The sequence below is a fragment of the Mirounga leonina genome, unplaced genomic scaffold (assembly GCF_011800145.1).
Source record: "Mirounga leonina isolate KUSES-001 unplaced genomic scaffold, KU_Mleo_1.0 Mir_154, whole genome shotgun sequence".
Lineage (NCBI taxonomy): Eukaryota > Metazoa > Chordata > Mammalia > Carnivora > Phocidae > Mirounga > Mirounga leonina.
In genome coordinates this window covers 48,600,449-48,612,785 of record NW_023270389.1, presented here as the reverse complement: position 1 = coordinate 48,612,785, position 12,337 = coordinate 48,600,449, and the positions used below count along the sequence as shown (strand labels likewise).

At 47.3% G+C, this 12,337-nt stretch overlaps 1 protein-coding gene across 7 annotated transcripts in view; it reads right to left on the bottom strand.

Annotated features, from left to right (window-relative positions):
* The window catches only part of SEC16B (SEC16 homolog B, endoplasmic reticulum export factor), a 58,281-nt gene that overhangs the window by 31,341 nt on the left and 14,603 nt on the right, over nucleotides 1–12,337 (bottom strand). For 3 of the 7 annotated variants that reach the window (XM_035010716.1, XM_035010718.1, XM_035010719.1), the window contains exons 1-5: nucleotides 4,448–5,115; nucleotides 3,640–3,748; nucleotides 1,784–1,928; nucleotides 977–1,128; nucleotides 546–607 (exon numbers count right to left, since the gene is read on the bottom strand). In XM_035010716.1, coding sequence (XP_034866607.1) covers nucleotides 546–607; nucleotides 977–1,128; nucleotides 1,784–1,928; nucleotides 3,640–3,748; nucleotides 4,448–4,962 — 983 coding nt within the window. In that variant the 5' untranslated portion in view covers nucleotides 4,963–5,115. Of the gene's footprint in view, nucleotides 1–545; nucleotides 608–976; nucleotides 1,129–1,783; nucleotides 1,929–3,639; nucleotides 3,749–4,447; nucleotides 5,116–6,018; nucleotides 6,481–7,898; nucleotides 8,238–12,337 lie in introns of those variants that run through there. The other 4 variants (XM_035010717.1, XM_035010720.1, XM_035010721.1 and 1 more) reach the window with 4 other exon arrangements.

Sequence of the window (12,337 nt, the reverse complement as noted above, 5' to 3'; positions counted from 1 at the left end):
CAGGGACCAAGGACCGGGGTCCTCTGACTCCAGCCAGGACTCTCTCCACAGCAAGAGTGTCCTGAATATTTATCAGAAACAGGAGTAGGAATTTAAAAGAAGTTCTAGCTCAATCCTGCAGAGGGCAGACGTGCACACTATCCAGAAACTCAACAGGAACCATGCTATTTCTCTCCAGAAAAAAGGCAAGAATTTTTTTCCCACTCTAAACCACTTGTCTGTGATTTCCCAGGCTGTGCTCCACTTTTTTACCAGTACCTATTAAGTTCTCAGAATGCTAAAACCTCCTACCGTGTAGCTCCTGCAAAATAGAACTGTTTTCAGATCTTTAATCTTAATTTTTCTCTCGGCCCTTCAACTATCAAATTGCTTGTCAAAATGGCTCAGGCCACATTTGTCTCTATCTTGTTGCACAGAGTATTCTACTCCACGCGGGATAGACATTTTCTTTCAAGGAAGCCAAACAAATCCCCAAAATGCTGATCTGGGCAGGCAGATTTTGTAGGTTCAAAAACCCTCACTTGGCAGCTCTTAAGATAATTTACCTGATTAGGGGTCCTGAGAAAGTCCTCAGCTCTTCTTGTTCCTCGGAGTAATTAAGAATAACCTGGAACGAAAAATCAGATTTGGCGTTTGAGACTATGTCCACCCAAGGCCCCCGTCAGTCAAGTCCAATATCAGAACCCATGGCTGCCGTCCTGGGATGTGGCTCAGTGCCTTGTGGGGGACACAGGAGGACAAAAGTGAGTTCTCCAGTTGCTGAAAGGGAGCCAACAGCATCTCAGGAGAAACATAAATCTAGCCTCACTTCTTTGAGAGAAGATCCCTACCCTTTCCTTCCCAAGACATGCCCCCATCCATGGAGTGCATGGCCCCCTACCCCCCAAGAGCACCCCATTCCCAGAGATGCCCAGGCTCAGGCAGAGGGAAACAGAAAGCAGCCTGCCAGCTTCCTGGGACACAGAATCTCGTTTACCTCCATGCTGTGCAGTTCCACAAGGGCTGTTTGTCCATCCCTGGGAGACCTGGGACCCACACACACCAGCTGGCCTCCTGGCCCAAAACTCACTGGCACATGAGGGATGTAGAACTTCATGGGCTCCTTGGGACCAGCTGCCGAGACATCCCCTGACCAAGAGACACAGGGGCACCCTGTTAGCATTCCTGCGACTGCTTGTCTTTACCGCAGAAGGACACCACAGACATGCTTCTATCCAAATCCCACCTGGGCCAAGATAAGTAATTAGAAGAAGCATGTGCTCCAAGTCAGAATTAAGCCTCTCAGAATATGTCAGAGTATAAGGTGGGGATTCGATGGTTTGGTCCAAATGGGAAAGCACCAGGCCCAGACTCCCCCTGATGGCGAGAGGCTGGGGACTCTGACTCTCGTGGCCCCCGTACTCATGACCCGTCTCCTACCTCCAAGCAAAACAATCATGCTATGTTTTGTATGCCTGCCGTTGCATTACCAAACTGACTCTGGTCTTCACTTTCTGCACCTGTTACATCAAAGTATCTCCGGTGCCTCCTCTCCCAGCCTGACCCTGATGGCTAGAAGCAGGGTTCCCTTCCAAGAATCAGCTCTGATGCAATCTCCAGGACAAGAGAAAAGGTGAGAAATGGAGCCAGAATGGCGCCTCTGCCCAGGAGACCACCACGCGTGGTTGAGGCAGGCAGTGAGCCACTCTTGGAAGGACGGAGGGAGGGTGACTTTCCCAGAGGTTGCCACCCGGCCCTCTTCTCATCAGACTTCACCCATTCCTTAGGTCACCTCAGTACCCACCGGCCTGAACTGGACTCCAAGCTGCTGGTGCCCTGGGCTCATACATCTCAGACGCATCGCCGATGTACTGGCTGAGCTCGTAGGCGCTGGAGCTGAGACCAGATTCGTGCTGCTGCAGAAGGTTGGACTCGTCGGCCAGTGGTGGCTGGAAGTTACCGGTAATGAAAACACATGGGAAGACCCAGAAGCGCTTTCAGAGAGATGGTCCTACCCACGTGTTCCTTCAAAGCAGCAAAATCAAAACTTTCAGATAAATACATCAAATGTGGATGTGTCGCAAGGAAAAGAAGTGCTCGTTTAATCAACAGGTGTTTGTGAAAAAAATGAACGATGGCCTAGTGGAAAGGGTGTAGGCCCTGAGGCCAGGGGACCTGAATTCAAATCCTAGCTTTGTTGGGCGGGGCACATGGCTGGCTCAGTCGGTAGAGCATGTGACTCTTGATCTTGGGGTTGTGGGTTCGAGCCTCACAGTGGGTGTAGAGATTACTTAAAAATAAAATAAATAAATCTTCAGATCCCAGCTTTTTCAACACCTGCTGTGACCTTAGATGAATGACTTAGGCTGTCTAAGTTCAGCACCCTCATCTGTAATATAATCATATCTGCCCTGTAGAGTTCAAGTACTTCCTCAGTCATTCATTCACCAGCTACTGAATGAGCACCTGCTATGCTCCAGGCTCTGCGCTTTCCCCGGGGATACAGGTGTACAAGAAATTCATGGAACTTACAACCCAGGAGGATTAAAAAAAATAGATGCAAAAGCCCTTTGCACACTGTAAAGGGCTGTTCTTGTGTGTGGCTGTTGTTCCTGTCGGCATATATTGCACAGTGTGTGCCCTGCCCTGTTGAGCATTAGGTTTACAGAAGAAAATGTTCTCAAAAGCAAACAGATCTCAGGGCGCCTGGGTGGCTCAGTCAGTTAAGCGTCTGCCTTTGGCTCAGGTCACGATCCCGGGGCTTCTCCCTCTCCCTCTGCCCCTCCCCCTGCTCATGCTCTCTCTCTCTCTTCTCTCTGTCTCAAATAAATAAATAAAATCTTAAAAAAAAAAAGCAGACAGATTGCATCATGGAAACAAAATTAATATAAGACTGTCAAAAATCAAGAGCTTGTCTCTGCAGTATCTTTGCCACTTTCCCATAAATCTAAAATTATTCTAAAATTAAGTTTAGGGGCACCTGGGTGGCTCAGTCATTAAGCGTCTGCCTTCGGCTCAGGTCATGATCCCTGGGTCCTGGGATCGAGCCCCACATTGGGCTCCCTGCTCAGCGGGAGGCCTGCTTCTCCCTCTCCCACTCCCCCTGCTTGTGTTCCCTCTCTTGCTGTGTCTCTCTCTGTCAAATAAATAAATCTTTAAAAAATAAAATAAAATAAATAAAATTAAAAGTTTATTTTTAAAAATTTAAGAACTCCATTTTGTGGCCCCACTGGTATACCCGGTAAGATTTCAGGAGAGTTGGAAGAGTCCAGACAGGTTACAAGCTCTGCTTTTCAGAACTGAATTAAAAGATTCTAGCAGCACCCCGCTTCCCAGGTAAACCAAATTGCCCATCCCCTGGGGTACTGGCAACAGTCTCTCCTCTTGCCCCGCAGCTCGGAGCGACTTGGGTGACATTTCCTGCTGCAGTCAATTTGACAAAAATGCAAAAGGGCCAGATCGGGGCCCCAGACCCATAAGATTGAAACAGGGCGGCAGGAAAAGGTGGAGGTCTGAGGGGAGGCTCTGCAAAGAGGGGAGGATGGGACTCCTCAGACTGCTGGCCGCTGGACAACCCCCTCCCAAAGGCCCCGCCCTGCCACTGATTCAGTGTCGGTTGTGACTGTCACAGCCCACAGCCCCCACATCACTTCAGATTACCTTATTCTTCTGGGTTCCAGGTGGCAGCCTCTCCGGAACTAGGTCCTCAGGCCGCTCCTGTCCAGTGTTAGAAGCAGCGCTGTCTTTATAAGGGTTCTGACTCTTGGATCTGCAGCAAAATGACGGCAGCAGGTAAGGGGGGTCCTGGGTAAGCTAGCAAACCTGAGCTGCTCTCCACGGAGGCTCTTGGGCTGCAAAGTGTGGGCAGCATCAGGCTGTCCTGAGTGCCACAGGGAAAAGGGCTGTCCTCCCTTTGCTCCCCTGATCTATGAATACGAGAAAAACAGGAGCTCGTGGGTTCCACAGTGCAGTTACTAGAAGTCACCCCAAACCCTGTGGAAAGGGGCTGGTCCCTACAGCCAGTCATCCTGGACTGACTTAAATCAGAGCAGCTGGGTTGGCGAGTTGGGCAGACAAGGTAAAGGCACTAGGCCTAAGGTCATCGGGGCAGGTGCTTGTGCAAAAGGCTCTTTTCTGCCCACCTTACCCCAGGGCACATCCCATTCTCGGGGCACAGGAGTGGGCAGAGGAGAAATGCCCCAGCTTCGGCCAGGACCCAATTCCGACAACTTCTGCAAGGGCACCTCTGCTCTGAGGCCAACATAGAATTAAGGCCCTCCTGTGGGGTGGACCTCAAGTAACCTCACCAGGACTCAGATGACCCCACGTTTGGGAGCCGCCTGTCAAAGTTAAGACTCCACTGAAAGCTGGCCTGGGTCACCCTGGGCTACTCCACATCCCTATGGCCAGAACAGAAGCAGACAGGGTTCTGAAGATAGAGACAAGCACCAGACGCCATAAGACTTGCCTCACATAGCCTGAGTTTGGCCGCACCATGTTGAGCTGGCCTCCCCTTTCACACTTACAGAGGACTCTGGTTGTCGTGATGCCGCTCACTGCGGTACTTCTGATCTCGGTGATCTTCCTGCCAGATATAGGGACTCTCTCCCCTTGGCACTGCACCCTCAGAGAAAACAAAAATGAAGGCAGGTCACTTCCTACTCCTAAAAGATCAGGCCTCCCAGCCTCGAGCTGTGAAGCTGAGTTACTGGAGCACCATAGGTATGAAAACGTATTTGCCAAATTGGATACGCTAGAGAAGTGAGAGCTAATGATGGAGGCCAACAAGACACCTCTCAGTCCTCCCTGAACCAATGAGCATGGCTCAATACAATTGTATAAGCATGGAGATCGTGTGTGTGTGTGTGTGTGTGTGTGTTCAGTGTTGAAACAGATTTCCCTTGGCTGGCAGGTCAGAAGCTGCCAACAGCACATCCCTAGAACCTTAGTATCAGTAATGGGTATAAATTCCTGTTGGTGCATATCTGCCACCCTCAAGGTCGATGATGGTCAGACTCATCACAGCCCAGCCACACTGGACAACCGCATTGCTAAGAACTGATTTCACTAGTTAAAAATAGAGCTACCCTATGACCCAGCAATTGCATTACCGGGTATTTACCCCAAAGATACAGATGTAGTGAAACGAAGGGGCACCTGCACCCCAGTGTTCATAGCAGCAATGTCCACAATAGCCAAACTGTGGAAGGAGCCAAGATGTCCATTGACAGATGAATGGATTATGAAGATGTGGTTCATATATACAATGAAATATTACTCAGCCAACAGAAAGGATGAATACCTACCATTTACATCGACATGGATGGAACTGGAAGGGGTTATGTTAAGCAAAGTAAGTCAATCAGAGAAAGAAAATTATCATATGGTTTCACTTATATGTGGAATATAAGAAATAGTGCAGAGAATGAAAGGGGAAGTGAAGGAAAACTGAATGGGAAGAAATCAGAGAGGGAGACAAACCATGAGAGACTCTTGACTCTGGGAAACAAACTGAGGGTTTCGGAGGGGAGGTAGGTAGGGGGATGGGGTAACTGGGTGATGGGCATTAAGGATGGCACGTGATGTGAGAAGCACTGGGTGTTATATGCAACTGATGAATTATTGAACACTACATCTAAAACTAATGATGTACTCTATGTTGGCTAATTGAATTTAAATTTAAAAAGAAGAAATGACTTCACTGTTACTTGGTCAGAGACTATAATCTTGGCTATAGGAGGAGCAGAAGAAAAAATGGGGTTGAAGTGTGAACTATCCATAATCCTGGTAACGTAATGGTAGGTTCAGTACTATCACCGACACGTACAAGAAAAATGGCTCCTTTCAGTCTCTTCTCAAGACATCTAGCAGTAGTGTCTTTGCTGTGACCTGTTGTGGCCTCATCTGGCCAAGAAAGAAGCAGGTGAGGACAGGGGCTCTACCTCAGCGGAGCAGGATAGCCAAGGTGAGGCTCTGAGCAGGCCCTGCCTACCAGATCAGCTGTACCATCCCAAAGGCTCCGTGGAGATTATTCCATACCTCTTTCTTCCTGCAGCTGCTGCGGGTGTCCATGGTAGTAATAATTTCCATAAGCATATTCTTCCCTTAGGGTTGAAGAATGATAGCTCCGATACAGATCCTCCATGCCTGGCCTAAAATACCGCAAAGAAGGCCAGCCAGTCAAGGATGAGATGGTAAAGAGAAACCAGTGGAGGACTGGACAACTTCACAGGACAAAACTGTGACCTCAGTCTAGAACCCGCTTTAAAACCACAGTTAATTCTAGATCCTATAAACAGAAGATGCAGAATCAGAGCAGAAGTAGGGCCTTTGTTTCAGAACAAGGTTGGGATTTTTATAGCAAAACCATAGCCAAGTGTCTCACTCTCCTTCCCCGTGATTCCTCCTACTCTTCAAATACATCCAACAATACACGATGTTATCTTAGAAAACCCTGCCCTGATTTTTTAAAAGATTTTATTTATTTATTTATTTATTTATTTATTTGAGAGAGAGAGAGCGAGCAAAAGAGTGAGCAGGGGGAGGAGCAGAGGGAGATGGAGAAGCAGACTCTGTGCTGATCACGGAGCCCGATGCAGGGCTTGATCTCACAACTCCAAGACCACGCCCTGAGCCGAAATCAGGAGTAGGATGCTCAACTGACTGAGCCATCCAGGCGCCCCTACCCTGCCCTGATGTTATCTTAGAATGCCCCTTCCTCAGATGACTGTGTAGGTACCCGATACACCACTGTAATTCCCACGCATATTACATACAGATGGAAACGAGATGAAGAAGTCACATTGGACTCTCTTAAATCTGATTGCCTTTATTGCCTCTGCCCTTAACATACTTTCCTTTGAGAATTCAATACAAAAAGATTGGGGAGGGGCGCGTGGGTGGCTCAGTCGTTAAGCGTCTGCCTTCGGCTCAGGTCATGGTCCCAGAGTCCTGGGATCGAGCCCCGCATCGGGCTCCCTGCTCAGTGGGAAGCCTGCTTCTCCCTCTCCCACTCCCCCTGCTTGTATTCCCTCTCTCGCTGTGTCTCTCTCTGTCAAATAAATAAATAAAATCTGTAAAAAATATATATATATTAAAAAAAAAGATTGGGGAAAGGAATATCATGCTGTTAGTCTTTTTATCAATTACTAATTCTTTAGTATTTAATAGGAGCAAATGCTTTCCAGTAACTGTCATTATTTCAACCCTAAATCTGTAGGCAGGTGAATATCCCACCTGGAAAAGCCAAAGTGGAACACAGATGGCTTCAAATATTCCATAAAATATTAAATCTTCTGCTGTCAATTAGAATTCGGGAGTAGGAATTCCAGATTCTTCTAGAATCACCTCACTGATACCTCTTCGTTCTGAACTGGGAGCCTGCAACCCTAGACCTGCATTCTCTGAGGTTGATTTCATTTTCTAAAATGTTCCATGCATTCGTCCAATACATATGTGTTCTGTGTGTCTATCACACCCTAAGTTCTGTTCTAGGCACAGGGTCTCTTCTTGGTTCTGGTGGTGTCAACGCTCACAATGCTAAGAACTTTTTATAGGAATTTCTAGGACAAACTTTTCCGAAATCTACAAATATTACCTTTTGCAATCCCAGAGTAAGAGGGGCTCATCTGCTGCCTTGAATCCACCATTCTTTCTACCCTCTGCCCGGGCCCCAACACCCAGTCACATTGTCATAGCCTCTTCAAGAAGCCCCACGAGGGGACATAGAGGAGAGAAATACTATTTTCCGTCACATAACTCCAATGCGGGAGAGGAAAGTGTTTGGCGAAGTCAATGTAATCGGGTAGAGGAGGAAATAAAAGAAAAAGAGCAGGAATAAAAAGAAAAGGAAGAAGGAAAGGAATAGTCTATTCAGAAGCACTTAGGAGTTGGGTGAATTCCAAGCTCTAGAACCATACCTTGAATACAACTGACTGGGATAACCACCTTCATAATAGTCAACCCTGGACACAGGCTGATGATGCCTTTCCCCAGGCCTGGACACATAACAGGGCTGCTGGTGGTCTGTCCTGGGGTCCTGCTGTGACGGGGGGCTCCCGTGGTACCTCTCTCCATTGTGCCAAGAGTGAGGAACGGGCCGATGAATTCCATCTCTCCGAAGCCCTCGGCTTGGATCCTTTGCTGGTGCTGTGGGCCTCCCCCATGGCTGCCGTGGCCACTGGGGAGCCCAAAATTCCATCCCTGACCCTCAGAATTACTCTCGTGTTTTTAATCGGTTGTGTAGTTATTTTCTCTTCCTGCAGACGAAAAAATAAAATAAAAAGGTCACCATTTTAGGCTTATATCCAAACGTGATGACTGATTAGGTTTTGCGAAAAAAGCACCTACGGTCCTCAAATCTTTTATCTAAAACAAAACACACAGATACTAATATAGAGATATCTGGGAAAAAATGTCAAGCAGATACATGAAATAACAGGCTAGACAATTATACTGGTGTTGCATTAAAAATTAAAAAATATATTTGGAGTGGGGCGCCTGGGTGGCTCAGTTGGTTAAGCGACTGCCTTCGGCTCAGGTCATGATCCTGGAGTCCCTGGATCGAGTCCCTGGATCGAGTCCCTGGATCGAGTCCCGCATCGGGCTCCCTGCTCGGCAGGGAGTCTGCTTCTCCCTCTGACCCTCCCGACCCTCCCCCCTCTCATGTGCTCTCTCTCTCAGTCTCTCTCTCTCAAATAAATAAATAAAATCTTTTTTAAAAAAAAAAATATACATATATATATATTTGGAGCAACAATAGATGTGGGAGGCAGGGGAGACAGAGAACAAACAGAGATAAAGCTCTAAAACACTATCAAAGTATTCTAATTAAATACGTGTTTGTTCATTTATCCCACCAGCAATTATTCCTTCAACAATTACTGCGGAGGCCCTCGGCTCTCAGAGAAACAGGTGAGCTGAGAGCTTAGCCAGAGTTTAAATCTTAACTCTGCCACTTATTCACTAATTTTTTCAAGCCTCAGTTTCCTTGAGAAATAGAATGGGGACCAGAAGGACTGGCTTTGCAGGGATATTGTCAGAGTCGGTGATAACTTATGAAAAGCGCCCAACACACTGCCTGGTATATGGTAATTGTTGGTTGTAACAGTAGTTGATGTTATCAGAGCTAAGATTAGGGCAGTATGAATGGAGGAAGACATTTCCTAAACAAAAAGAAGCTTAAATTGACCTCAAGAGACATCTTTTCTGAATCCTTAACCTCTTAGAAGAACAAGGCTCTATAATGTGGCCCTGGCTGCCCCTCCTCCAAGGGAATCAAGTTTGGGATTGCTCTCATGACCCGCTAGCCAGCCATATCTCCATGATCTTCCCGGCTGGAAATTTTTAAATCTGGAAGTCTCCCAGCATCAAATTAATTTTCCCCACTTATTCTTCAACATGAGAAATAGCTCTGAAGACATATCGTCTTCCAAGTTCCTCTGCTCCATATCACAGAGGGGCACCTACTGCCAGTTGCCTTCAGAGGGAAAGCTTGGGGATTCTCCTACCTCAGGAGAATATATTAGCTCAGTCAGACCCCATGTTTTTTCTCTCTTGGGAACTGTTTTAGGTTGAAAGATTCTGATCAAATACAGTTAACTTGCTCTCACTCCTGAAACTCCCAGTCTAACATAAAAAAAATTGTATCAGAACAAAAGGTCAAAGGGTATATGTTGATATCAAGATATCACTGTGCTTGAATGCCACGGGGCCAGGGTCCACAGCTATGAAGCTATGAGCCAAAGCTGTAAGCAGAACATAGGAGAAGAGAAGTGCCTTCCACCTCAAGATCAATTACAGCTCAGAAAAACTTGTACCTTCCTTCCTGTGTCAGCCCCCTCCCTTGAAAATAGCCAGGTGCATTACAAGCCTTTTCCAGCGAATCCCAGCAAAAGCCAAATGCCCCAACACAGTGAAAGGGCACATGGGTCTTTCCTGAAGGTCCGTGGAACTTAATACCATTTGGACGCAAGTAAGCTCAACAAGAAGAAAGGCTCTTTTGCCTTGTCCCCAGATATTTTCACTAGACAGCCCTTCTTCAGTCTCAAAGGCACAATACCCGATCCCTTGGCTGAAATCACATCATTCTGTTGCTGACATATCAACTCCCATAGGTTAGGCCTCAGGTTATTAAGGACCCCAAATGAAAAGCACCCACGATTCTCAAAGTGGAGACCTCGCATCTACGGTGACAAGCCACATTTTTGCATTCACGTAAGTGACCCTCCCAGGCCCCAGCAAGGGTGAAATTGCTTTTCCTAATCTGACAGTACAGCACAGCCAAGAGAAAGAGAGCAAGGGGGCTAGCGTCCCCACACACCTGCTGGGTGGCTTCCCCCCTTCCTCCAGCGCCGCTTCCTCCAGCACTCTCCAGGCCCAAGAGCGTCTCTCTCCTCTTGGGGAATGTCAAAGTCCAGGTGCCACATCTACTGAGACTTACCTGGCCTTCAGATCTCCAGCCCGTCAGGTGCCTGTTGCAACCGCCCAGCCTCCACGGAGCTGATTCACTAGGGCGAAGTCCAGCCCCACTACTTTAGTCTGGGACAGGCCTGACCTGGCGCATTTGCTCAGAACCCCGCCGGAGGCTGGTGCATCTATTTGCCCGGTCATGGGCTGAGCCCTTGTCGCTGGCATCCAAATCCCAGAGCAAACAAGGAACAGAGACAGCAGGGAGAGGAAATGCAGAAAGCCTGAGGCGGCCTGGCCTGGGGAGAAGCGCACCACCTGTGGGGTGTTGACTCACGGCCACTGCGGGTTCTAGTGCTCAACCTCGGAGTCCGCTTCCTCCTCTCTCAAAGATGAATAAGAGGGGCGCGCCTGGGTGGCTCAGTCAGTTAAACGTCTGCTTTTGGCTCAGGTCTTTGTCTCAGGGTCCTGGGATGGAGCTTTGTATCAGGCTCCCTGCTCAGCAGGGAGTCTGCTTCTCCCCCTTCCGTTGCCCCTCCCCCGCATGATCTCTCTCTCTCTCTCTCTCAAATAAATAAATAAAATCTTTTAAAAAGTAAAATAAAAAAGGAGTAACAGTACTTAGCTTCTGAGAGTCATTATGAGGATTGGATGTTAGTAAATTGGCACATGATATAGAAATACATATGCTCTATAAATAAGTAGGATGCTTTTCCTTTCAAAAAAGATGAGCTAATTCCACTGGTGGAGGCAGGCAGAGCCCTCACTGCTGGGTGGTAACCACCTGGTTTGTCTGGTTCGGGGTTTTCTCATTCGTGTTTCTCTCTGTTGGGTTCTGGTTGTGGCAGCAGATGGGAGGCAAATGCCCGATATTGCACTGAAGGCACTGAGAAGTTTTCTATTACAAAAAGAAAATCATCGTTTGCATTTTAAAAATGCATTTCTTCAGGCAAACATAGAGAAGCTTATGTCCACTTTTGAATCACTGTTTTAAAATTCAGCAAATCATCGTGTTAGACACCTTAAGCTCGCATAATGTTATATTTCAATTATATCTCAATAAAGGTGGGGGGAAAATAAATAGAATTCAGAATTTGCTCAAAGGGCCTAAATCACACATTCTTTCAACAAACACTTCCTGAGGGCCTATTACCTGCCAGGACTTGAGACAGGTAACTATGAAAGACACAGTCCTTGACTTCAAAAAGCAGAAACAAGTTAACCTCTCATGTTGCTACTAGTTCAGGGAAGACCAGCTTGGGTGGGTCTCATGGTCAGAGAAGGTAACATACCTAAACTATAAGACTTTGTCTCAGACCCCCAGCTGACTCCTAGGGCCTGGCAGCTGGGTGTAGAATTCTCTGACCGCAGGAATGGTTTCTTACTCCACTGGTAAGCCATTGGCTTCTTTAATCCTCCTGAGAAGAGGTACTAGAGAAGGACACGCACATTAGCAGCAGGAATCAGAAGAGGGCTGATTATGACCCAGACCCAGGTATCCAATTATGTTTTCCAGTATATCACAATAATATTCCTGAAAATCTGATGTAACTCTTCTGGCTTATGACATGGTGCTGGTCCTGCCCTGAGCACCAGCTAGCTACAATCCTGGAATGTTAACTCTGGCGGGACCTTGAGGTTATTCTAGTGACTTCACTTTGTTGATGATAAAACTAAGATCCTGAGAAGTGAAGTGATTTACCCAAGACCGCAAAGCTAACTGGCTCAGTCAGGATTACGGTGGTATGCTGGAGTTACCTTGCGCCGGGCTTCCAAGAGCCGATTTAAGAACATTCAGGAATGGTGTGAGCCAGTAGTTAAACTACCGCTAATCTGGAATCCACCATGGTGGGAGGATTTACACAGAAACTCCCAAATGCTACAAAGCCAGGTTGTTGTTGTTGATTTCAGAGGGCCAGTTTAGCAGGATACTGAGGACACCCCAAAGTCC